Source organism: Lynx rufus, unplaced genomic scaffold (assembly GCF_022079265.1).
Source record: "Lynx rufus isolate CCGP_SWC_20201006 ecotype Redwood Valley unplaced genomic scaffold, mLynRuf1.p SCAF_24, whole genome shotgun sequence".
NCBI lineage: Eukaryota > Metazoa > Chordata > Mammalia > Carnivora > Felidae > Lynx > Lynx rufus.
In genome coordinates, this window is record NW_025814839.1 from 20,823,622 (window position 1) to 20,850,108 (window position 26,487).

Sequence of the window (26,487 nt, forward strand, 5' to 3'; positions counted from 1 at the left end):
TGAGAAAATTAAAAATCATTAAGACATGTATATTTAAAACACTGTTTATTTTTTAGTTAAAAATTTTTAATGTTTCCTTACCTTTTTATTTAATTTTTAAAAATGTAGAGTTTTGAGAGAAAGAGAGAGAGAGCACGCGCAAGTTGGGGAGGGGCAGAGAGAGAGGGAGACACAGAATCCGAAGCCGGCTCCGGGCTCCGAGCTGTCAGCACAGAGCCCGACGCGGGGCTCGAACCCATGAATTGTGAGATCCTGACCTGAGCCGAAGTCGAACACTTAACTGACTGTGCCACCCAGGCTTCCTATTGATTTATTTTTGTCATGTTTATTTTTGAGAAAGAGAGAGAGCATGAGCCAGGCAGGGGCAGAGAGAGAGGGAGACAGAGGATGCGAGGCTGGCTCTGCACTGACAGCACAGAGCCTGGTGCGGGGCTCGAACTCACAAACCCATGAGAACATGACCGGAGCTGAGGTCGGACGCTCAACGGACTGAGCCACCCAGGAGACCCTGAAAACATTTTAAAAATCACGACGACGTAGATCATGTTAATGTGCCTGTGATATGTCTCACCACACGTGCTGTCCTCCCTGTGGGCTTTTCATTTTCTGTCACGATTCACACACGTGAACACAGACACTACGTAGTGTCGGGGAACAGGTGTTTATGCAGCCCATTCTGTGGATTTCTAGCAAGCTCTCTCCTGTTTCTCCCCATTATAATCAACTTTCCTTGCCACTGGAATATTTCTGACAGGGATTGCCTGTAGCCCTCCCCTCCCCCCCCCCAACCCTTCCCCGATACCCTCTTTCCCTGCTGACACTTAATATTTCGTATCGTGCAACTGGTCACTCCAGGCAGGCTGAGCGGGTCTCCCGAAGTCTCCCCAAGGGTTCCCAGCAAATGGCTGCAGATTGGAGGCTTGTGTAGGAGGAGGTAGGAAGCCAATGGTTAGTGGGAAGAGACCACCCTCAAATTTACCTCCCCCACCTCCCACCAACTAAGGCTTCGGTGTAGAAACCAGAAGCACTTTCTTCTTGGCTGGCTTCTCGAGACACCAGACGCAGCTGTCACCGGCCACACCTGGCCCTCACGCCTGATGTCATCTTGCAGCCAAGCAAGACCAATCCAAATGGGACCTGGGAGCCCCAGTTCGAAACTCCTATCGCAGGTAGCTGGCTTCATCCAGGTAGCCACCATTCCAGCCTCCTGGGTGCATTGGTCTTGCTTTGCTGCAGCAGGCATTTTAGCGACCAATCTGAATGACATTTGAACGCGGGCTTACATTCCCACGTACCGCACTCTACACCACCCCTTACTGTCTCGCACTCAGTCTATTTCACTCATTTCCATCATCTGCCAGGCTTCCGGAGGCACCTGGGTCTGACAGCCCTGCCCTTAGAGCCACAAGATGACAGCTGGGAGCAGCGCCAGTGAGTTGGTGGGGTAGGAGGGAGGCCAGATCTGACAGTAAGTGATTCTGCGGCATCTACGTGAAAAATACTCCACGGGAGGGATTCGCCACCCCCCGACCCAGAAGAAGAAAACCGGAGGGCTCTTACTTTTCTCGCAAAACGGGGGGTCGCTGCTCCAGCTGAGGTCCCACTGGCAGGTGAGGGTGTCACTCCCCACGATGTCATAGCCGGGGTCACACTGGTAGGTGATTCGGGCTCCTCTCACGAGCTCCGTGTGAGAGGTGGTTTTCCAGCCGTTCTGGATCTCGGGCAAGTCTGAGCAGGAGTCATTCCTTGACACCTCTTTAAAACAAAAACATCGTCCCTGGATGAGGAGGTGGGCCTTCCCTTTACGACGTCAGAGGAAAGGTGCAGACAGAAGAAAAGGTCTCCAGAAAGAAGCAACCCACTTCAAAAAAATCCCTTAAATTGCAAGAACTCTGCTCCAGCGGGATCTTTACGGTGAGCTTTTCCCCATGGGCCACTGAGCCTATCAAGCATTCTTTTGGTTTGACAAAGTCCGTGTAGGATTTAGAACGAGACAGAATCCTAGCTCTGACACCGACTAGCAACGTGATTTGGGGGACAGCCACTTCTCTCTGGGTCTCGGGTCCTTCCCTTCCATGATGCCTGCCCTCACCCCATTATTCTCACCTCCAGGGATTCACACTCTCCTGTACTCCCCGCAACACCGAACAGGGCTGATGTGCACAGCCAAAGGACTATTGTAGAAGTGATAATGTGTGACTCTGGCACCTAGATCATCAAAGATGTTGAGAGGCCCTCCTCTTGCTCTTTGGAGAAAGCAACTGCCACGTTGTGAGGATGCTGGGGCGGCCCTCTGGAGAGACCCATGTGGAGAGAATCTAAGGCTTCCCGCCAACAATGGGCATTGACTTGCTAACCGCATGAGTCAGCCATATTGGAAATGGCGCTCCCAGCCCCAATCCAGCGTTCAAATGAGTGCAACCCCAGCTGACACCGTGAGGACACCGTGAGTACAAACCCATGAGAAATCCCAAGTCAGGACCACCCAGCACGAACTCCTGAATTCCGGACCCACAGAAACTGTGAGATCATAAACGTGCACTGCTAATTTTAGGGGGTGGGGATAATTTGTTACACAGCAATGGTAGCTAACGCTCCCAGCCTCATCCTAAGACGGTCTGTAAGTACATGGGTCTGATGGATTTGTGATATATATTTTTGCAATCTGGATTAAGAGAAACACTCAGCTGTGGAAATAAAAATAATTATTGGTGCATTCTTCCAATCATGTTGCAAACCATCAGCGAACGTTAACTGCACTCCCAAAATATGCTACCCCCAGCTCATTACCATAGAGTCTTCCCTTGGAATAATCCCGCTTTCCTTCGGCAAATCCTCGTTACTGAGCCAGCAACCCAAAGCCCGACCTTGCTTCCAAGTGCCCACTGCACAGATTTTTGAGAAGCGAGCTAATGATGCTGTGCAATGAATCCACAGCTCTCATGTGCTTTTGCGGAAAGCAGAGTGTACCTTCGCCGTCCGCAGGAAAGTCATTCTGAGAAAAAAGCGATGGCTTTTCCTGGGATTTCATCATGACTTTATTTGGGGAACAGAGATCTCACGGGTGTCTGCCAGAAGAAGGGGAGAGGGAAATGGCTCCTGGAGTTGCTTCGTGGGGAACAGGAGCCTCTATATTTAGGCCTTTGAAAAATCAGCCGAGCCCAGGATTTAGGACACAGCTGCAAATGTTCAAGCTATGGATGAAAGGGGAGAAACGGGGGCAGATACTGGATATATGGTTTGCCTTGTGCCAAGTGCTCGGAGGTGGAGAAAGGTTTGCTTGTCTGACTTTTCAGTCCGAGTTAGCATGGCTACACGCTCCTGTGAGACCCACCGTCTCCTTTGCAGTGCTCACATTCTTGATTATCAAGTTGGAGCCGCCATGACTCAGATCTTGGCCCCAATGTTCACTAATTAGCTGGCTTTGGCTAAGTCACATAGCCTTCCTGTTCTTTGGTTACTAGACCCCACCCCCGGAGACCCTGATTCAAGAATTTGCACATTTACCCAGCACCCCAGATGGAGGTTCCAGCCTTATGGGCCCTTAACTTTGTTAAGAATGAGAAAGCTGGCCTAGGAGTTGGAGGACCTCCCTTCGGGTCTGTCCTTCTTTTAGAAGCTGTGTGATTCCAGTTATGTTGATAAACATCTCTGAACCTCACTGTCCTCAATCACAGAGTTGAGATCAAGAATTATAACCCTGGGGGTGCTGGGTGGCTCAGTTGGTTAAGTGGATCCTGCTTGGGATTCTCTTTCCCTGTTTCTCTCTCCCTCTCCTGCTCACATTTGCATACACGCTCTCTCTCTCTTTCTCTCACACTCAAAATAAATGAACTTGAAAAAAGAATTATGACCTTGTTTATCATTTAAGGCAATGTGAAAACTAAATAATGTGCATGATATGACACTAAGATGAGTTAAAATTTTTTTTTTTAATTTTAGAGAGCGCAGGAGTGGGAGAGAAGGGCAGAGGGAGAGAGAGCGAGAGAGAGAATCTTAAGCAGTTTCCATGCTCAGCATGGAGCCCAACGTGGGGTTCGATTCCACAACCAAGAGGTCATGACCTGAGTGGAAATCAAGAGTCAGATGCTTAACTGACTGAGCCACCCCAGCACCTCACTAAGATGAATTTTGTATGGTTTTATTGATTTGTTTGACTAAGATTTTGTGAGCACTTACTATATGCCAGGCACTAGGAATATGAGGATCTGAAGTCATGGTCCTAGGCTCATGGTCAAGAGCAGCATCATGGTCCAAGTTTTGGGCAAAAGAAAATACTCAAGGGGCGCCTGAGTGGCGCAGTCGGTTAAGCGTCCGACTTCAGCCAGGTCACGATCTCGCGGTCCGTGAGCTCGAGCCCCGCGTCAGGCTCTGGGCTGATGGCTCGGAGCCTGGAGCCTGTTTCCGATTCTGTGTCTCCCTCTCTCTCTGCCCCTCCCCCGTTCATGCTCTGTCTCTCTCTGTCCCAAAAATAAATAAACGTTGAAAAAAAAATTTAAAAAGAAAATACTCAAATGCACTGAGTACATGCCTCCATTAACCAGTCTTATGCTCATGGCAGACATCACTAATCAATCATCACAATCTCTTTCTTTGAGTCAGACCAAGACCTCCAATCCTCAACACAGACTCCCAGGAATTACTGTCATTTGATTGGAGTTGACCTACAATATGGAGCGTATTTATTGCCCTAGGATTGGAGGAATAAACACACAAGTGACTAATATCTTTTTGAAAAACTCACCCATCTCTGCTTTTTTATTTCCTTGCCTCCATGCACTTTGGCCACAGACACCAGCAAAGCACAAGAAACAGTGAGGAGAACGGTTCTTTGCTCCTGTCTGGGCAAAGCTGAATTATGGGAGATCAGAATCATGTAAGCCCCGTGTGTTTCTGTAGAAGGTTCTGCCAGCAGTCTTAGCAGATTAACCTTGGCCGCATTGCAGAGGTGGGTATTGGCCTAGAGATCAGTCTAGGGGCTTCAGAAATCTCTAGATGACCGTGGAAACCCCTGACCCTTCCATGTGACCTTTCAGTGCAATGAGAATTGCATCTATGCCTAGTTAAACCCAGGATAGCAACGACCTCCCCCATGCCATAGCAGACGGCATTGGGCGATCATGTCATTCTTCTCCCACTGACTTCAGGCGTGGCCTCCTTGGAGTTCTTTTCAACATGATCTTCAACACAGATAGTCACAAGCAATTGACAGCATCAGGATTAAATGCAGAAGCCCACCTGCCTTCCCTGTGAAATCGAGCGTGTGTTTCTTTAACAGAAAGAAGAACACAACTGTTCTCTTTTTGTGTTACCCACATTAGCCAGGCTCTGTGTCCCTAAAACCCCACTGGCCTCTCCCACGGGGGCAGCATGTGATCCTGACATTGTTAACGGGACTGCCTCCCCCACTTTCACCAGCCAGAGAAAGAAAGGCAGGGAGAGCTGTCTATTCATCCTTGGGTCCTGGAGCCTAGTGCAGGGCCTGGCACATATAGAGAGACTCTTGGGAACCAAACTCTCTGGAAAATGGAGATAATGAAATAAAATAATGTATGTAAGAGTGCCTGCCAAGTGCAAGTCATCACGCAAATCTAAAGTTTCAGCTTCAATAAATAGGAACACCTCCTCTTCAAGATAGTGCCAAAGTGAACATTGGCCAGACTTCCGGGTTAACCTTGAGCAGCCTTGCACAGGGTCAGATTTCCGCCACCAGGCTGAATGCAGTTTTGGAAGGCTGACTCAGGCACCAGAGGGGACAAATGAGCAAAACCATGACCTCATCTTCCAACTGGGAGGCGGAGGGGTGGGCAGGAGGAGAAGAGAGGGCTAAGGAGAGAGACTGAAGCCAAGCCACCAGAAACTCTCCTTCCAAAGGCAGCTGACTCTGGAGGGCACCTCGCCTAGATAGCCAGCAAGAGCTGTTCTGCTATGCCCAGCTTCCCCCTCGCCCCAGTAAAAAATGGAGAGCCCATGGAAAGTGGCAGCAGTAACACTCTGAAAATACTTAGCAGTACAATCAAGGGAAGAAAAGGCCCCAGAGAAAGATAAAAGAGAAGATCAACACTTGTGTCTGCCTCTCTGAGAGTAGCAGAGCGGGAAGGGATGAGAAATGTCTACCAGCCAGAAACAAAGAAACCAAAAAAGCCAGGGACTTGTTTTCACATGCATGCGGCTCTTTGAGGCAGCCAATGGTCAAGGAAGGGGCTTGTATTTTAGAGGCAAGAGGTGGTACACAGCAGACGCTTTATATTAGGATGGACGGGCAAATCTTCGAGCCAAGAGGAAGGGTGAACCAAAGACACAGAATCTGGATCAAGCTAGAGGGTCTTTGGTGGTGGGCATGGTAGAGGGGAGACTGGAAGAATGAGAGCTCTTTTTATCCCCCTTTTCCATATGGGAAATCAAGGTGTCCACCTAGCTCCTAGGTGACACAAGTGAGTTTTCCGGTTGCTGGCTGCATCTTGCCCGTTGAAATCCTCAGGGCACAACCACCCACCATCTTGGATGCCAAAAGAGGTTAGGTCTTGAGTACCTCCTGGTGTCTCCCAAGTTCTCTGCTATTGCCAAGAAGATCAGGTGCAGAGAAACACTAAGAGTGGGGATTCAGGAAGCCTGTGGGTGAGCCTCAGGTGTGCGAGACACTGGGACAGCTGTGGTTCCATCTCCTGGGATGGGCAGAGGGACAGGAGCAGCAGCGGAAACTGCTGGGTGGTGGTAAGGGTGGAGGTAGGGATGGAAAGAGTTCTGTATGGGTCATGTTAAATCTGAGATGCCGGTTACACATGCAGAAGGGTAGTTAGCAGGGAGTTGAGTAGATAGTTCACGAGAGAGGTCAAGGTTGGCGGTATGAATTAGGGGCCAATGGAACACAGAGAAGTATTGCTTGCAACCATGGGACTGGACGACATGGCACATGGGTGAGTCTAGACAGAGGACAGGACTCAGGACGGAGTTGGGACCTTCCAGCATTCAGAGGTTGAGCAGAGAAGGGTGACTGCCAGCAATGAAGAAGGGGGGGGGTTCATAAGTGGGGGATGGGGAGGAAAGGCTGTGGATGGAAGAAACAGTAAGAAGAGAGTGTCGGATGGTCGAGCGTGAACTTAGCCTGAACTTCACAGCATGTGTTTTTTGGATTTTGTTTGTTTGTTTGGACACGAAGGGGACAGAAATGGTTTGGAAGCCGCATTGAAGATCAAGGAAGACTCCTCTTGCCTCTCTTATGTCCCGCGGGACTGGAGGTGGAGGGCAAGTGCCTTCTGCATTCAGTGGGGCTTCAGGGGAAGAAGAGACCTTAGGAAGAGCCAAGCTTCAGGTCAGGCAAGCTGATGGAGACGGGGCTTTGAGAAGTCACAAACACAGGACAGTTTGCTGATGATATAAAATCCCAGCTGACTACCAGGGGAACGCTGTGACTCTGAAAGTCATGAGGCATTATCTACTGAGTCCTGGTATGAAGCCTCTGGAGCAGCCATCAGTTTTTCCATTTTACAGATGACAAAAAGGCTCAGAGAGGCCAAGCGACTTGCCCAAGATCCCACAGCCACTGATAGCAGCACTAAAACTCAAAACCTGGTCCTTCCAACCAGAGAGTCCAAATGCTTAAAAACTACATACATTTACTGTGCCAATATAGCACAAAACCCCCACAAAGACTCATCTAAAAGAAATCATCTAAACACACACACACACACACACACACACACACCCGCATGTACATACACAAATTGACGGGAGGAGACACTTACCTATGTAGTTCATGATGAATCCCTGGCCCTTCCCAAAGATGAGGCCAGCAGGGTCTGAGTGGAACTGGATGGTTAGGTCTGGCGTGGATGAGTACAGCTTCTGGGGGCCGCTGTTCCCAAGGTACTGCCCCAAGATGTGAGGCATGACCTCATCGCCATCATAGATAGTCAGGATGTCGCTGTTGCTCAGGTTCAGGCTTGGGGGCGGGACAAAGAGAAGAGGAGAGGTCTCGTGAAACACAATCACGGGCATACAACAAGCCTTTGATTTAGTTTTTCAGGCAACACACATGTTCCCAAGGCATCCTAGGTAGCAGGTACTAGGCTAGGACCCTGGGGGGAGGGAGGCATGGATCACAGATGTGACCGGGGCACGCTGATCCTTCCCACGAGCACACACGGTGCCTGGGTTTGGGGAGGGACTGGGCTTCTGAAGACTCACGCAGGAGATGGGCTCTTCTGCAAGGAGGTCTTTGCACAGTCGCACGCTGCATTGTCGGTAAAATTGCCTCCAATGCTGGTGACGCTAAGTGCCGGGCACTGGGCTACATGCTGGGGGTGTGACACGGGCCTTTCATCCTTTGATGCAGAGCAAGCTGCCTGCTTGCTAATTAGAACCTGCATTTTCATGTCAGGTGAAATGATCCTTCCATTCATCATGTGGCAAAGTCCTCAAAATCAAAGCCAGGTATCTATTATGTGTAGGGGATGGGGCAGAGGGTGGGATGGGGGCACCTTATTCATGAAATGTACTCAAACCTGCTGTCAATATTCATAACAGGAAAGGATGACACATTGTCAAAGACGTGAATGAAAGAAAGCACCTTGACACTAAATATCAGGACTGCAATGGACAGTTAATAATCCAGAAAGCACTTCAATGTGCCAGAGAAACATGTGTTATGTTAGGTGTGCCAGATAAAATTGATCTCTGATTGAAAGAATGCCAGATAATTCAGTGTTGGCTGGAGACAGCTATTAACTTATGCCTCTTCCCTTCTATTCTCCTTCTTCCCTTCCCTTTTACATCTTTCCCCTCTTCTTGTGTCTCTCTCTCTAATATTTTTGAACACCTACTAGATGCCAAGCTGTGCTCACAAGAACCACAGAGGGGTGATATATTTAGACTAGGAAGGAAACCAGGTCTTGTGGTAGCAGTTACAATCAACGCACGTGCAGAGAGAGGAGACTGGGGGCATCATGGCGGCCTCCCTGGAAGAGGTGATGCTTCCTGTGGATGCTCAAGAAAGACTGGAGGGCTATAAGGACACAGAAGGCTGGAGGGCTGTAGATCCAGACCCAGAAGGGCTTAAGGAGCCAAGTTTATGTGTTTGGATCTCATCTTGCTTGGGATGAAAGCAGCTAGACACTGCCTGAGGAGATGCATTCCAGGAAGTGGCCCTGAGCAAAGTTCCTGGAACTCATGCAGGAGTGACAATAGCCATCCCTTGTGACAGCTTCATCCAATGCCCATGGGCAGGGGTGGTCAGGGAGGGCGGAGGAGGGTGGAAACCACCCATGGTGGTGCTTCCAGGAGAAGGAACAAAAACGACAGAAACACAAGGAACACTGTGGAAGTGGTGCTCACAGAGGGCAGGGGGTGTATTTTATTCCCCGGCATCTCTCACATTTCTCAGGCAAACTTGCCCAAGGGCTGATTTAGGGACGTTCTAACTGTCCCCATAACCTCCATCGGCTTCCTTGGCACCACTTTCCTGATAAAAGCTGTCCACTTGCTTTGCATGTGTGGCTTCAAGACAGAGCCATAGACTCATCATACCCTCTGCCAGTTTCCAGCTAAGGCTATCCAGCCTCCCACCCCTATTGTACTGAAACTCCAGAGTTGCCACCTTCTCTTGCACATGTCGTAGGTGCTCAATATATGCTATGGTATGAAAGAGCCTGCCAGAAAGTCTATCTTAGAGCAGAAATAGTGAGGTTGATGTCAGCTCTTGACCTGTGATAGGGAAGAGCCTCTTAACTCTAAGAACCATGAAAACATCAATCGTTCATGAAAGGGGCTGGATTAGGCTGGTGTGAAACGTGTAGATCACCGATATTTATTCCGAAAGCTGACTTCACAGCCGGTCTGCTGGTAACAGTGGGTTCCAGAGAGTCTGCAACTTGCCTTTACTCTATCATTCATTTCAATGATCTAAATGCAGTGGAAACATCTCCAAGGATGCAAATAGCTTTCATTTGAAAATCCTAGCATCGCTCTTTGTCCTTTGTAAAGCAGGAAGCGGTGGTGCGCTGGAAAGAGCACGCTGCCTTGGAAATCAGAAAGCTTTGGTTTGATTCCTGGCTCTGATACTTGCACGGAGGGCATGTGGTTTTTCTGATGTTCCTTGTCTGTGAACTGGGCTTAATATTTCCGGTCTATGTCATGGGCTTTTGGAGTGAGATAAGGCATGCTGAAAATGTGGGATCAAATTCTAAATCCACTGACAGCACCTTAGCAAGTCTGGTCAAGTCATTTGAATGTTCTGCCATTATGAACATCACCACCATCAACCTCACCACCATCATCACCACCATCACCATTACCATTGCCATTATCATCACCACCATCACCATCACCACCAGCATCACCACCATCATCATCATCACCACCATCACCACCACCATCATCATCACCATCACCACCACCATCATCACCACCACCATCACCATCACCACCAGCATCACCACCATCATCATCATCACCACCATCACCACCACCATCATCATCACCATCACCACCACCATCATCACCACCACCATCACCATCACCATCACCATTGCCATCATCATCACCACCAGCATCACCACCATCATCATCATCACCACCATCACCACCACCATCATCATTACCATCATCATCATCATCATCACCACCATCATCACCATCATCACCACCACCATCACCACCACCATCATCATCACCACCATTGCCATTATCTTCACCGCCATCATTGTCACCATGATCATGATCATGCTCTCTTTAGATTGCTGCTTACAGCAGATGACTTCCATCAGTGGTTCTCAACTAGGGGTAGTTTTGTTCCCCAGGAGACAGTTAGCAATGTTCAGAGACATGGTTGTCCCAGCTAGGGGGTGTCACTGGGGAGTCAATGACAGGGATACCGTTAAACATCCTACACTGCACAAGACAGCCTTCCACAACACAGAATCATTTGGTTCAAAATGTCAACAGCGCTAAGGCAGAGAAACACTGACTTATGTGAACGCATGCTGTAAAACCGTGTGCAACAGACTATTAACTGCAACTTCTATTGTCCTGGGATTCCAGCAGAAGTCCCCTGAGCTAAGAATAAGCAAATAGGTTCTGAGTATTCCTACTTTTGAAAGCGCTATTGACTGAAACTGGGTCCTCCAGAAGCAGAGCTGAGCAAAGACGAATGTCTCCTGGAGTCAGGCTGGTCTGGGAGGCCACCCCAGGCAGCACTGGTGAGGTGGTGAGGTGGGAGGAAGCAGAGGAGCTAATATATAGGCATCGACGGGGGAGTTCCATTGTGGGCCCTGGGCTCAGTCCCGCAGGAACAGTCAACAATGGTGTAGAACATACCTCGGGGGAGAGGGAACTGGGAATTCATCCTCCAACACTGATCCCTCATTGGCTGAGGGTTGCTCTTAAGTGTACCAACCCCCAGCACTTCTGGCCTGCCCACGAGGTGCTTGCAGTAGGAAGCTATGGTAGGTACACCGTGGCAAGTGCTGTAGGACTGAGACAGGGTATCCATGGCACCTGCCTCTGCCATCAATGCATCCCTTCCGATCTGCGCCCTTCCCCCTCTCTAGCTTATAGAAGGCGAAGCATTTATTGGGCTGCTAAAGAGGCTCGCAAGAAGGACCTACTCAGCGAGGGTCACTCGGGAGGGGGGACTAGGGGAGGGGAGAAAGTGTTTCGTCTTCACCTTAAGCCTGGTGAGGAGGGCTTCAAGGACACTTGGTGGCTTGGCAGGTGCCTTTGGGGCTTGGGGAGAGGAGAGTAAGGACTCTCAGTCAGACTGGAGCTGCCTGCCTGCCTTGGGGGCAGAGAGAGACAAGAGGGGAAAGGAGGCGTTGGGAGTGAGCTCCCCGTCACTAATGAAGTAGGGACAGGAATCATATTTCCTGGGTCCAGATGTGGACCCTGAAGAAAGGAGCCACTGTGGGTCTCCTTAAAAGTGTCCCCCATCCTGGAGCAGCCAGACTCAAGAGACGTTGCCCCCATCAAGTTCCCCACGACAGAGAAAAAGCCCGGCATTCTGTATCTTCCGTGATGCGACCGTGCTGTCCAATCAGGCTTTTTTGGGAGCAGGAAGCAGTTCCCCCAGGCCCTCCCTACTGCAGAATTCCCAGCCTAAGGAGCCCTGTGGAGGGCGCGGGGAGTTTGAAAATGAATGATGTTTAGGGCTTTATGGTTAGTAGACTGAGCCACACTTGTTATGACCAGAAGACCTGTAAAAACTAAGCTTTCCCCCCAAGAAGTGCAAAAAAAAAAAAAAAAAAACCAAAACAAAAGAAAACAGACCATGAATGATGGGGCAGTGAAAGAGTAGGTTACTCTCTGCCTTATCCTTCTGGATCCACCTTCTTCTTTCTCCCCCGCCCACCTCAGAAGACAAGCCTGCGTTTTGCTTGCCCATCCGGCTATATTTAATACACGGAGGGCATCCAAGGTCCCCACCGCTGGACTGTCCTCAGCAACCGAGACAAAAATGCAGAATTAACAGCCAAGAGACTGGCCATGGGGCACAGCAGGGGCCTTCCATCGAGGACTCCAGGGAGACATCGGCCAGATAACAATCCAGGGAGGTGCTGAGAAATCAGGATGTCAGTTTGACTCCAGAACAGACGTGGGATGGATAGATGCTGGCAGGCAGGTGGGTTTGAGGGGACTGGAATTGGGTGTAGGCAGGTCCTCTGCAGGGAGGATGCCGCAGGGACAGCCCCTGTCTCCTCCAGTCCCTCTATGGGGCCAAAGGGCCAGGCTTTCGTGGAGTTCCAACCAGGAGACCCCCGCTCCTGTGTCTCCTTCTGCCCCTGTCTTTAATTTTTCTCCATCCCCCTTCAGTTGGACTATAGGGAAGCACCTCCTTGCCTGGCCCCAGTCTCTCTCCTTGGCAGCCAGATGAATCCTTCTGAAACATAAATCTGGTCCCTTCACTGAACGGATGAATGGAGAAGCAAAACGCAGTGTATCCCTACAATGGAATGTCATCCAGCCATAAGTAGGAATAAAGCATGGACACATGCTCCATCATGGATGAACCTTAAAGACTTTCTGCAGAGTCAAAGAATCCAGTCTCGAGAGGCTACACAGCGTATGATGCCTTTGATAAGAAATACCCAGAATAGGTAAAGCTGTAGACACAGAAAGCAGCTTGGGGGTCAAGCTGCTGGGAGGAAGGGAGGAAGGGAGGAAGGGAGGAAGGGAGGAAGGGAGGCTGGGAGGAAGGGTCGCGGACAAACGGAGACGGCTGGGTGAACAGGTACACGGTCCGTTTGGGGAGGATGAAAAGTGCTTTAAAATTAGATGCAGGGGTTGGTTGCACGACAGTGTGAAGGTACCCAGTGCCACTGAGCTGTAGAAGTTGCCGACGCCCCCCATTCTTCTTTGATATGCTGGTTGCCAGAATCAAACCCTGCACCACAACACCCCTGCACTGCCCGATGAGACACTCCAAAGCCAGCCCGTGGCCGTGACCTGCTGGGTTGTAGCTTCCTCTCCTCTCCACCTTGACCCTGCTCCAGGCACATCCTGTAGCCCCTTCCGGGGTCGGGGCAGTCATCTGGGGGCACGCTATCCAGTGCCCCCACTTTTGGCATCCCTTTTCACCTTTCCAGTTCCAGTCTCTACTCAGCCCAACAAAACTACCTTTTGGGCTACCTCATGGGCCAGATATCTGAGTAAAGATCTCCCAAGACCCTCATTTAGCTTTCAAACAATGCTCAAGCACTCAAACAAGAAATCCACACGCTAACACCTAGGATCATCCCTGTTTTAACAGATGAGGAAACTGAGGCTCACGTAAGAGTCAGACCCAGGACCCTAACCTAGGTCTGTTGGATGCCAAAGCCCGAGATGTGAACCATATGTTACACATGGTAACAGGCCCTGAAGGCCCACACGGAGGAGAAACTCCAGCGCGCCAACGAGGAGATCGCCCAGGTGCGCAGCAAGGCCCAGGTGGAGGCCTTGGCCTTCCAGGCCAGCCTGAGGAAGGAGCAGATGCGCGTCCAATCACTGGAGAAGACGGTTGAGCAGAAGACTAAGGAAAACGAGGAACTGACCCGAATCTGTGATGACCTCATTTCCAAGATGGAGAAGATCTGACCAGGAGGCCCCTTCCCAGCACCCCTGCCCCGTCTGTCTGTCTGTCTGTCTGTGAAAGGTGTCGTGTTCTTTCTTTTTCTTAACTTCAGCTCGTTTTTAAATTAGATTGCTTTAACAAGAAGACTAATAAAGTTTCCCTTCAGTTCAAAAAAAAAAAAAAACCCCATGATGTCCCATGAAAGCCACATATACGTGTCTCCAAAAAGTGTGACTAGCTTCAGTCTGGCATCAGGAAATTTGTGAATAGAACATTACAAACAAAATCTGCAGGATGAGGAAAAGCCCCGTCGCACTGCCCCTGGCATCCTGCTGAGTCCTATGTCCTTATGACATCGTCGCTAAAGGTCATTTGATTAGACCCATCATTTCAACCTTTTTTTTTTCCTACCAAGGTAATATTTCTTCTCTCTAACTCCTTGTTTTAAAAGACCATCTCCTAAGCATTTTGCATTTCTTGATAACAATGAAATCTGCTTCATTTTGTTGCCATTATTGATGGTGTATAATCGGGTATGTAATAAACCAGCATTAAACTGGTTACTTAGTCTGGGGGGCTTCATTTTGGTAGATAGGAGATTTCTGTTAAGGTTTTTTTGGGGGGGCATATTTAAAAAGACACTGGGCACCTGGCTGGCTCAGTCGGTGGAGCATGTGTCTCTTGATCTTGGGTCGTGAGTTCAAGCCCCACGTTGGGTGTAGAGATTACTTAAAAATAAAATCTTGGGGCACCTTAGTAGGCTCAGTCGGTTAAGTGTCTGACTTCAGTTCGGGTCATGATCTCACAGTTCGTGGGTTCAAGTGTCGCGTCAGGCTCTGTGCTAACAGCTCAGAGCCTGGAGCCTGCCCTGGATTCTGTGTCTCCCTCTCTCTCTGCCCCTCCCCTGCTCACACTCTGTCTCTCTGTCTCTCAAAAAAAATGAATAAATGTCAAAAAAAATGAAAAAAAGAAATCTTTAAGAAAGAAAGAGTCTGGGGAGGACGCATAAGAAACCAATTACCGTGATGGCCTCTGGGGAGAGGCTCAGAGGGGGAGGTTGTTTGCGGTTTCCACAGTAGACTCTTGTACTTTTGGATTTTGAATCATGTGGCTGTATTACCTCTTCAGAAAGGATAAAAACAGCTCAAGGGACCCCCATTATTGCTTTCATTAGGGTCTAGAGAGCCAGAGAGGTTTCGGCGAGGAATACGAGTTTGGTTCTGACACAGATGGGCAAACCTTTCTCTGGAGCGGTAATTCTCTCGGCCAGCAGAGGGCGGTGTGCGCCTAAGCATGGTCGCGATTCGCATTCCCCTGCAGCAGGTGCCCATTCTTGCCTCAGCCAATCGGGCCCGGATGTGGGGGGAAGGTGGTAGGTGAGCTTTATAACTGTTGAGCTGCCGCCATTAATATTCCACAGAGGTTGTAGAAAGCAATGATGAGCAAGCCACCTTGCTTTCCTTTATTCCTTTTTAAGCAAACGGCTGACCCTCGCTTAGAAATCTTTTTTTTTTTTTTTTAAGATTTTAAAAGGCTTTCCCTGGTGGCGTTCGCAGGATGATTTGAGCTAGACAAACGTAGTTGAAAATGTCTAATGGTTATGTATTTATTTAAATGTGGATTCGAAAAATATATATATAAATATACGGTCTGCGCATCAAACTTCTAATTTCATGGACATTATTTTGCTTAGGGTAAGCCAAGTGAAAAAGCAAGCCAATTTATATGCAGTTTAAGGTGGGGCGGGGGGAGATAAGAAGTAGCTGGTTAATAGAACGGGTCTGTGGAAGAAGCGACATTAAATGCACACAAGAATGTCCAGGTTTTCAGCCTTCCTGGACTCCAAGGGGGTCCATGGTCGGGCCCACAGCTCACTTCTGCTGTCTCAAACATCTTTGTACACCAGACCCTTTGATGCTCCTAGACCTGCCTTAGCCCATGCTGGCCCCTTTATTTGGAAGGCCTCCCCTCACCTCTCTGCTCGACAGCATCTAATTCCTCAACATCCCTCTGTGCTCCCGACCCCATCCTGCACTGACAGCGATATGATAACCAGTCAAGGTTTCCATAAGGCTCCTGATGCCCGGAGCTCTTCCGAGCACCTCACACATCTTATCCTCAGACGAACCCTGGAAGAACTACTATCCTCACCCATATCACAGAGGGGGCAAACTGAGGCACCCGGTGGTGAAGAAGCACAAGGAGGCTCAAAGAGCTGGTCGTATAGGGCAGCCAGCCTCCAAATCCGTGTGGTTGGAAGGCAGAACCTCTCTCATCTCCCACACTGGGCTGGCTAAGTTTCCCTGAACCGTACCCACCTCTCCCCAGTGTCCCTGGGGCCCAGCACAGGGCTTGGCACAGGTGAGACAAATGTCGTTTACATGAATTATGGTGAATTTTCCTCCATTTTCCAGATGGGCAAACTGAGGCTTAGAGGGTTTGCATGACTTTAAGAAAACACTATGCTGCAATTGAGGCAGGACCTCTGTGGGACAGTAGAGATGGCGAGGAAATAAAGTATAGGATTTAAATAAGGGAGAAAAAAGAGGGACCCAAAGCCCATAAATGCAGTTTTAGGCGCGTTCAAATTTCTCTTAAAAGACCTCTCCAGAGTTCTCTTGTGTCTGTTTCTCATGAGATCCCCTCCACCACAGAGCGATGTCATGAATCCCATTTTATAGAGGAGGAAACCGAGTCCAGGAAGGCTCAGGTCCCAAGGCCTCCGTGTGCCTTCATGATGCCACACGGCCACCGTTAAACACCCCTCAGCACCGTGGAATTGCTGAAGGTCCCTTTGGCCCAGTGCTCATTCGGTTTCAATTAAATTTGATAAAATGGCAGACGGGACAAGAAACCATGTCAGCTCCAGGGAGGACACAGAAAACCAATCTTTCTGGCCCCCTAAAAGGACACGGGAGTGCATAAAAATGAGTGGTTTTCTAATTTCCTTGTTTGTGCTTCCTTTCCTTATTCCCTCTCTCCCCGAGATATTCACCAGGTGCTTGTCAATGTCAGGCTCAGGAACCAGCCCTCTACTGCTGGGTCTCAGTCCCGGCTGCACGTGAAAAGCTCTGGGGAGATTTAAACACTCTCGATGATGCTTAGGCTGCACCCCAGACCAATGAGACCCTCAACATGTCAAGGGGTGGGCCCCCGGGTCAGTGTCCCTCCAAGCTCCCCAAGAGGCTGAACCAGGACCCAAAGGCGCTACTCTGTGCTGTGGTTTCAGAGGGGATGACACCCAGTCTCTGTTCTCCACTGCCTTTCCTCCTTTCTCTGGTTTCTCCCCCTGTCCCCCTCTCCACCAATTCCCCTCTCATACCCAAAGAGAACGGGAAGAAAGAGACTCCTGGGTTACACATGCCTGTCCTCTGGGACCACCCATGGGCTGAGCTGCTTCTGATTTCCACATCCCTGGACTGAGCCATCTCAGAATGCGGTGGGCAGAGCTTGGTCAAGGTCAATGTCAAGACATTTCACACCCAGCATTGTGGACCAGGGAAAAACCCAGCAGCTCCTGGCTTGGTTTGTCTCTGAAAAAGTCAGTCCTCAATCATCCTGTGAGTTTGCTCCATCTTGAGAGGCAGTGGTAAGAGAATGGGTTCTGGTTCAAATCCTAGAGGTGCTGATTTCTAGCTGGGTGACCCTGAGAAAGTGGCATAACCTCTCTGAGCCTCAGTGTCCTCGCCTGTAAAATAGGGATAATATTGTGGATGGCTGTAAAGAAGGTAGTTAGGGCCAGGAATTCAATTAAAAGAGCATCTTTTGTCTTAAAAAATATTTATGATGAGTGACATAGCCTGTAAAGGCAGGAGGGGAGTGTGGTAAGGGGGTGTGGCAACAAAACCCGGTGTCATGAGATCGCACAGGGGACCACCCCCTTGGCCACTTCTCTGCTCTGGGGCTATGGACAAGTCTCTTGCCCAGCCCGGGCCTCAGTTTCCCCAGATGACAATCCCCAAATCCATGAACCATAAAACAATGAATTAGCAACGGCCATGATTTCCTCCTATTCAGAGGGTCGGACCCCACATTTTCCCCACTTCCTGACTCAGCGGCAGTGAAGGCATCACCGTGGGAATACCAGGATTCAGACATAGGTTGGTGAAGCCTGGGGGACCCAAGAGTGACCACGCACAGACCTGTGGCCTTTCCATCACTTCCCTGTGTGGAGATGCCCACACCTCTTCCTCTTTCTGGGGAGGAGCTTCTCCAAATTCATAAAATTCGGGGGCTCTCTGGCCTCTTTCATTAGGACCTCTAAGTCAGGGTGCAAAAGCTGACCTTGAGAGAGCATAATTGAGGGTAGATTGGGATTTGTGTGGGGGGGTGGCAATGTGTATATGTGTGTGTGTGTGTGTGTGTGTACAGGGTGTGTGTATATGGGGTATATGTGTGTGTGTGTGAGAGAGAGAGAGATGTGTATGCATGTAGGGTGGCCATCTGCACACACGTGCGCACACACACGCGCAGGAGGGGGCCCTGGGCTCTGCATGGCTGGAGGAAGATGTTTCAGAGCTGTCCCCAGCAGGAGCTGACAGCTGCTGGATGTGTCCCTGTCATTCCGAATCCCCATCCTGACACACACATTGAAGGCATCACTTGTAAAACCTTGGTGTGGTTCATCTGAGCTGCCGAAACACTGCCTGTAAGCCCAGTGCCGGGTTGGCAGCGTGGGCTCTGCCCGGGAAGTGTCCCCCAGGAAAAAATGACCCGTTCAGAACCTCGAGGGCTCACCCTGAGCTCTCCCGGGAGGCACCAGGCGGGCGCCCCGGGGCTTCCCCAGGTCATGGCCGTCAGAGGAGCACAGACAGGGCCTCTGGCCAGCACGCACTGCCTGGACCACAGCCCTGCCCAGCCGCTGGGCTGCCCAGAACTCTCAAGGGAGTCTGGCTGCCGTCAGGATCACGTCGGTGCCACTGCGCAGAGCAGTGCGGGCCACGAGCTCAGTGTCACACGGCCAGGTCCGAACCCCGGCACCCCTATGTCCAGCTGGTGAGCCACCGGGCCCCTCTGAGCATCTGTGTCTCCATCTGTGACATGGGGGACGTCATCGTGTGGACTCCTTGGTTGCTCTGAGGATTAGGTAAATTGACAGAGGTACTGGGCACGCAGAGAGTCTGGCTCGCGGTCAGGGCTTGATCCGGGGGAGTCTGATGCGATGCCAGCCACACGGCGGGCCCTCAGGAAACACCCCTGAATAGTAAGTGAGTGAGGCCACTGCATGTCAGGGATTCATGAAACAAGCAGCTGCGTCTCCCTAGGATGTCAAATCTAATCGCATCCGAAGGGCTCGAGCTCCAAGGTGTGCACTAGCCAGGTGACGTCCCAGCTCAAGGCAGGCGGCGGGTCCCTTCCCACAGCTGCTCTTGCTTGATCACCAAGGCTGGGAAGAGTATGGAGGGGCTGAGGAGCAGGAAAGGGGCAAGTGCCGGCAGAAGATTTACCCTGGAGCTCGTGCTGTCCTGTTACCACTGGCCACGACAGCCCCTTGCACGTTGCAGGAGGGGGAGTAATCCATCAGGTGGATGCCTGGGTAGCACTTCTGCAGGAACCCTCCTGATTCCTAGCTGTCATGCCAAACGTCAAGCTCGGGGGCAATCAACCCTTGTGAGTGCGTGTGTGCGTGCGTGCGTGCGTGCATGTGTGTGTAAAATGGAGCTCAGTGTGTGCACATGCCAGAGAAGGAATTAACAACAGCATCATCATCACAGCTCACAGCTGCCAATTAAATTACTGAGTGTATGTAATGTACCAGGTCCTTGCCTAATGTTTCATTCTCTCAGACTCTACGAAGTGGGCACCATTATTCTCCTCATTTTAAAGAGAGGAAATTGACATTCCGGAAAGTGAAGTGACTCATCCAAGGTCGCACAGCCCATAGGTGGACGAGCTGGGACCTGAACCCGAGACTTGCCAGCACAAGCCAAGGCCTTCTGCTCTCTCCCGCGTGTTGGAGGCATTGTATGGAGAAGGCAACGTTCCCCGAGCCTTCGCAATTCCAGGGACCAAGTGCTAAGCACAAATCTCGTCTCCTTCACTTCCTAGCTGTGGGATCGGAGGCAAGTTCTTCACCTCTCTGAGCCTCGGATTCCTTTGGTAAAGTGGGGAACCGGGAGACCCGGCTTCTGACCCTCACTCTTCCCTGGCTGAGGTAGCTTGAGCGCAAACATGATTTCAAAGCTCTGCCCCTCTCTGCGTCCGTGATCCTTGCAGGGAGGCTTTGGAGCACCTGCCATCAGGAGGAGTCTGGGTCTCCACCCTTTGAATGTGGGCCGGCCCTGCTCTGTGGCTTGTTACGGGACACAGAAGATGCTGCTGTGCCAATTTCTAGTGTGGCTCAAGAGGCCTTGGACGCTTCTTCTCATCGTCCTTGGAACCCTGGCGAGTCATGATGGGAAGAAGCTCGAGCTAGCAGTTGGAGGAGGAGAGACAGGCGGGGCAGAAGAGCCATCCTGGGCCGGGCCAGCCCAGACTGTCTGATGGCCACCCCCCACCCCCAAAAAAGACCAGTCACAATCTGCAGAGCTACCTACCCAACACATAGCTGCCCAGAGGGGCACATGTGAGCCGGCGGAGACCAGAAGAACTGCCTTGCCGACTGGCAGACTCGAAAGAAATGATACAAGCTTGCTGTTTTATGCTGCTGAGTTTGGGCTCATTTGTTATGCAGCAGGAGCTGACTGACAGAGTAATCTTGAGACAGTCTCTTCCCGTCTCTGGGCCCCCAGTTTCTTCATCCGCAACAGGATGGGATTCGGGCTCCCCGAATTTTGCCGTGATTTCTTGGATTCCTTACAACTTTCGGCTCCGGGGAAATCCCATCTCCCTCCACTAATGGATTGGAAGGTTTTTATTTCTACTGTGGCCATTCCTTCCATGATTTCCACTGGAAATCTGTGCTCCTGGCATCAATGTTGCCCTTGACTGTTGGCTCTTCCTTGTTGCCTGGACCTCAAACTGAATTCTTACAGCCCAAAGCAGCTATATCCCTGTTTAAAGAACTGTAGTGCCTCTGGACAAGGTACTTAATTTTTAGGGCCTGGAATTAACTTAGCACAGAACAGGTTGGCAGTAGCTGAAGAGAAATATTCCACGGCTATCAATCATATGGTTACTGGGCTTTGTTATTAGGTCCTTTTATTTCCTGGTTAGAGAGCTGTGTTGAGGCCCCATAAACAGGGAGGGATTTGGGGTTGGGCTCCAGAGCAGAGTCAGAGAAGGCAAGCCGGAGCCTGGCTGAAATTGTTTCCTTCCAGAGGTATGTGTACATTTGCAAAAGATGCCACGAAACGGAGGGGGCGGGGAGGGGAGACATCTCTCTGAGCCTGAGTTTCTTCTTCTGTAAGGTGGGGTCAGGGGATTCTCCCTTGCGGAGCACCTCACAACTACTTATGGTGTGGTTATAACATTGGCCTTGGCCCAGGAGGCCTGAGTTCGAGTCCTGACTCGGCCCCTCCCCAGCTGTGTCCTCAAGTGGCTTCATCTCTCTCAGCCTCAGTTTCCCTATCTGTAAAAGGGGAGTGCCACTGTGACATCACATAGGTTTCCTGGTAAGGCTTACATGATGTAGTTTGGGGAAAGCACTCAGCGACTGGCAAACAGCAAGTGCTCAATGAACGTAAGACATCCTTTATGATGGTGTCGCCATCAATGAAATAAGGCATGTCAGGTATTTAGCATAAAATCTGGCACATAGTAAGGGGTGAAAATGGTGTCAGCTGTGGCTATTTGCTTACTCTATGTGAGAAACTTTACTAAGAATACACATGTTATTTAATTAACTCACACACTTACCACCTCTCTCTTTTATTCAACAGATATTTATTGAGCGTTTGCTTTGTGCCAGGCACTGGGGATAAAGTGAACAAAGTATCCCATTGTGAGGCCTGCCCGAGGCCACTGAGCTACTGGGGTGGCAGGGCCAGGATTTAAATGTAGCTCTTTTTATTTTTATTTTTATTTTTTAGAGAGTGAGAGAGAGAGAGAGAGCGTGCAAATGGGGGAGAGGGGCAGAGGAAGAAACAGAGAATCTTAAGCTGTCTCCACGTTCAGCATGGAGCCTGACTCAGGGCTTGATCCCATGACCCTGGGTTCATGAACCCGAACTGAAATCAAGAGTCGGCTATTCAACCCACTGAGCCACCCAGGCGCCCCTAAACGTAGCTCTTTTTGACTCTAGAAGCTTTTGTGTCTCCCTATCATGTGGCGTTTTCAAGATTGTGACCTCTGTGCTCAGCATCTACAGCTTAGGCTGTTTTTCTGGTCCTAACTCTGACTTGCTGTGTGATGCCAGGCAAATTACTTCCCCTCTCTGGGCCCCTCCCAGCTCTTCCATTCTATGATGCCTTCACCAATAATTCCTTAGTTTTTTAGTTCTCCTTTCTATGCTTTACGGAGAGGGGGAGGGAGAGGGAGAGAGGGAGAGACACAGAGAGAGAGAGACTGATTTCAGAAATCCTTAATGTTTTAAAGGGCTCGTGTTCCGTTGTGTTTTAGGTAAGCTGACGGAGCTGAGAGGTACATGATGGGTTTGGGAATAGGCATTTGGGGTACGAAGGGGGTTTAGTCTGGGGGTTCCTGACTCGTTTTAAGATAACACACCGTCCTTCCCGTCTCTAACACCAACAATGCAAGACGGATGGTTCTAATTAACGCTGCAATTCGGGGCGTCCGTTTGCTGTCTAACGGTCCCTGCTTTCACTGCTTGAGCCCCCCCTGCTCACAAGGATCCCTCCTGGGGTGCCCGTCCCCCACTCCAGCTTGGCCAGTTGACACTCTTCACGAGTGCTTGCATCTCACTCCTTCTGCACAGAGCTCACACAGCATCCTGCTAACCTCCCCGCCCTCACCCCTCCGGCCACGGCCCTTAGCCTGCCTGTCTCCAGGTTGTCTATTTATGACACTCCTTCCCTTCCTGAGCTTTGGAGATTCTGGAGGTCTGGGAGCCTCCCCAGAGCATCGCAGAGACATACGGTTGGTCCTCCCAAAGCTTGTTCAAGCCCATAAACGTGGAGGCTACGGTGTGTGTGTGCGAACGTCGGCTCAGTCCTTTGTTGGCTGTGTGACCTGAGAAAGCCACTTAACAGGCTCTCTGTCATTTGCAAATCCGGGACATGGTGACAATAATATCTTCTAAGGAGTCCTGGTAATCATAGTGTCTGTTGATGAAGTGCCAGCTACGTGCCAGACCCCACGCGACACGCTGTGCATACATTATCTCTAATGTAGGTAATTTCCCCTCTGTAATTATCTCTCCCCACCATGGCTCTAATTTATGCAATTATTATCTCTGCATAATAACGCGCATGCTCTCTATCGCTCAGGGGTGTGAAGCATGCAGTTCGGGTTCGGGCACATAGTAGGTCCTTCAGAGACGGTGACTCATCAGAGCCGATCTCCCAACGTCCCGCGGCATCCACAGACCCGCCCAGTGGGTGACAGGGAACAACGCCCCCTCTCGCCTGCGTCGCGCGGTTTGCGTCCTCGTGACTCAGCAAACGTTGCCCAGCACCTACTACGGGCCACCTACCCCGCTCAGTCAACAGTGCAAACGCCCTCCCCCTCACCGAGGCGATAAATAACAATTTCCAACGCTTAGGCGGCGTGAGGGGCCCTGAGGACAGAATTATTTTTACTATCAAACCCAAATTGGTTTACTAAAACTGTCAGCGGAAACCAAGCAAGATAAATTAAACCCAGCAGCTCTCGGGCCTCACGTAACCCTCGCGGGTGAGATGCTATTTTCACTCCCTCTGTGGGAGGAAGGAGGCGCCAGGCCCAGATGCCACACTGCCAGACGCGCGCCAGAGTCCGCGGGGAGAGCCCGAGGCTGCTGACCGGAGGACTCGGCTCCCCTGTGCACCGCGTTAATCCCGGTACCGGCTGAAACCCTTCCCCTGCTGCCCAGTCGCGGCGAGCGCAGACTCCCTAAAGCGGCCTTCAAGGCTCTGCCTGATTCCACTGCCGCCCCTCCTGCGTCACTGAGCTCCAGATTCACAGGGCTTCCTCGGCTCTTTTCAAGTGCGGGTGCGGGGGAGGCCCCCAGACTCTGGAGACACGGCAAGCAGAGTGCATTCCACTCGGGTCCCCGCTGTGTGGCCACGGGCGCCCTTCCCCTGTCCTTCCCCTGTCCGAACCTCAGCGTACCCATCTGTCAAATGGAGGCGATGATGGAACCCGGTGCACGTGCTTGCTGTGAAGGTGCCTGCGATGTGACAGCCCTGGATGCACGCAGCGTTCAGCCTATGTTGGATATTCGAGCCCCGAAAAGGAGAGAGGCGTGCTCTCCTGCTTCTGGACCTTAGCGCATGCTGTTCCTTTGGTCTCAGACACGGTTCCCCACCCCCATCTTTGCCCGTCTTGGCGAGGGTGTCCCTGAGTAGGTCGGTCCTACTGACGCTTTGGGTCCACTACTTCCTTGTGGCGGGGTCTGTCCCATGCACCGCGGGGTGTTGGGCAGTATCTGTGACCCCTCCCCGCCGGACGCCAGCAGCACCCCTCCCCCCACGCGAATGGCACGGCCAGAACCGCCTCCAGACGTCGCTGTTTCCCCAGGGAGAGGCTGCTTTCTCTGGACCAGGCTCACCCTCCCGACCCCGGGCCTCGGGGGCCCCTGGAGTTTTCTCCTGTCTGTGCCGTGTCAGCTCCCGGTGTGGGCTCCTCCGGGGCAGGGCTGCCCCGTTCTCGCTCTCTGCCGGGGCCGAGCCTCAATGCCCCGTTCACAGCGGGCCCTCACGTCCATGAAACCGGATCGGGTTGATTTTGATGGCACCTCAAGTCCTAAGGCTCTGGGACCATGCTGGCCGTTGTGCTCTGTGGGGGCACGGAGGCCGCCCTGTGGTCTCACCATCACCCTCACCTCCGCATCTGATTACGCAGAAGGACGGTATGGCCTCCCCACCCCCACCCCCACCTGGCTCGGGCCTCAAACTCTACCGACGGAACTGGCCATCACTGGGTTGGGGTCCTCACTCTAGATTCTGCTTCTAAGTCTCTGATGGCAAATCCTTTGACACTCTAACTCTGTATAACCTTCTGTTGGGGGTCTTACCCTTACTGTTTTTTACACGATAATTTTTCAAAGTTTATTTATTCTTTTTTTTTTTTTGAGAGAGAGGGAGAGAGACAGTGACAGCACCCAGTGGGGGAGGGGCAGACAGAGGGAGAGGGAGAGAATCCCAAGCAGGCTCTGCCTTGTCAGCACAGAGCCCGACGCGGGGTTCCAACTCATGACACCGGAGATCGTGACCTGAGCTGAAACCAAGAGTCAGATGCTTATGTGATCATTTTTAGTCAAACTTTTATTTCTTAGCATTGCCGGTCACGTAATAAATATGGGTTTCTTGACAAAGGGAGGCCATATCTCTATGGTCTTTCCATATTGTTCTGAACTTTCCTCCCTTCTTGTACATAAGAGGCAGTTGGACATGAATTTGGGGCTAAAAGTCTGGCTCTGAAACTTCATGGCTGGATGACCATGAGAAGTTGTCTTTATTCCATTGACTCTTATTTATTAAGCACCTACTATGGGGCCAGGCATTGATCTACATACTGGGGTTACAGCGGGGAATCAAACAGAAACAAAAATCCCTCTATTCCCACGGACGTGACATTCTAGATGGAGGGGATGAAACACTTCAACAAATATGACAATGTGTGGTGTGTTGGTGGCTCTAAGTGCCACCCACATAGAAGAGTGAAGCAAGGTAAGAGTGTCAAGAATGACAGAGATGATCAAGGTGTTGGGGGACATCTCAGAGGAGGGGATTTGTGAACAGAAGCCTATAAGAAGCTAGGGCGTGAGCTATGCAGGCTATTCAGGGCAGAGCATCCTGGGGAGGGTATGGGGGAGAAGAGATAGTGCAAAGGCCCTGGGGTAAGTTTGCAGAACAAGGAAGCCAGTGTGGCCAAATGAAGAAATGAAGCAGGAGACGTGGCCAGGGCTAGATCACATGGGATGTTTTGTAAGGACTTGGCTTTTATTCTAGATAAAATGTAAAGCTACTGTAGACTCTTGAGCAGAGCGTGGTGGGACCTGCCTTAGGTTTTAACAGGATCACTCAAGGTAGCGGGTTACAAATAGCCCCAAAGGGGACAAAAGCAGGAGCAGGGAGACCAGTGAGGATGCCTCTGGAATAATCCTGGCATGAGAACATGGACCATGGTGGTGGTGGGGGGTGTGTCACAGGTGCTTGAACTCTGGGCATATTCTGATTCTCGAGTAGAATCAGCAGGATATACTGGGGACTCAGGTACAAGGTGTGAGAGGGAGAGAAGAATCTGACTCACAGTGCGCATGCTGGAGCGGCAGCTCGTACTGGCCCACGTGAGTCAGTCGTTAAGCATCCGGGCATCTGGCGAGCCTGCTGGCATTGTCTTGGTAGCTTGGAACGGCCATGGTGGGAGTAGTTACATGGAGGAAATTGGCAAATGTGTAACCA

General features: G+C 50.8%; 1 protein-coding gene across 1 annotated transcript in view; it reads right to left on the reverse strand.

Annotated features, from left to right (window-relative positions):
- SEZ6L (seizure related 6 homolog like) overlaps positions 1–26,487 on the reverse strand; it is a 179,737-nt gene that overhangs the window by 20,639 nt on the left and 132,611 nt on the right. The window contains exons 10-11 of the mRNA XM_047088516.1: positions 7,746–7,942; positions 1,561–1,755 (exon numbers count right to left, since the gene is read on the reverse strand). Of these exons, the coding sequence (XP_046944472.1) occupies positions 1,561–1,755; positions 7,746–7,942 (392 nt within the window). The remainder of the gene's footprint in view (positions 1–1,560; positions 1,756–7,745; positions 7,943–26,487) is intronic.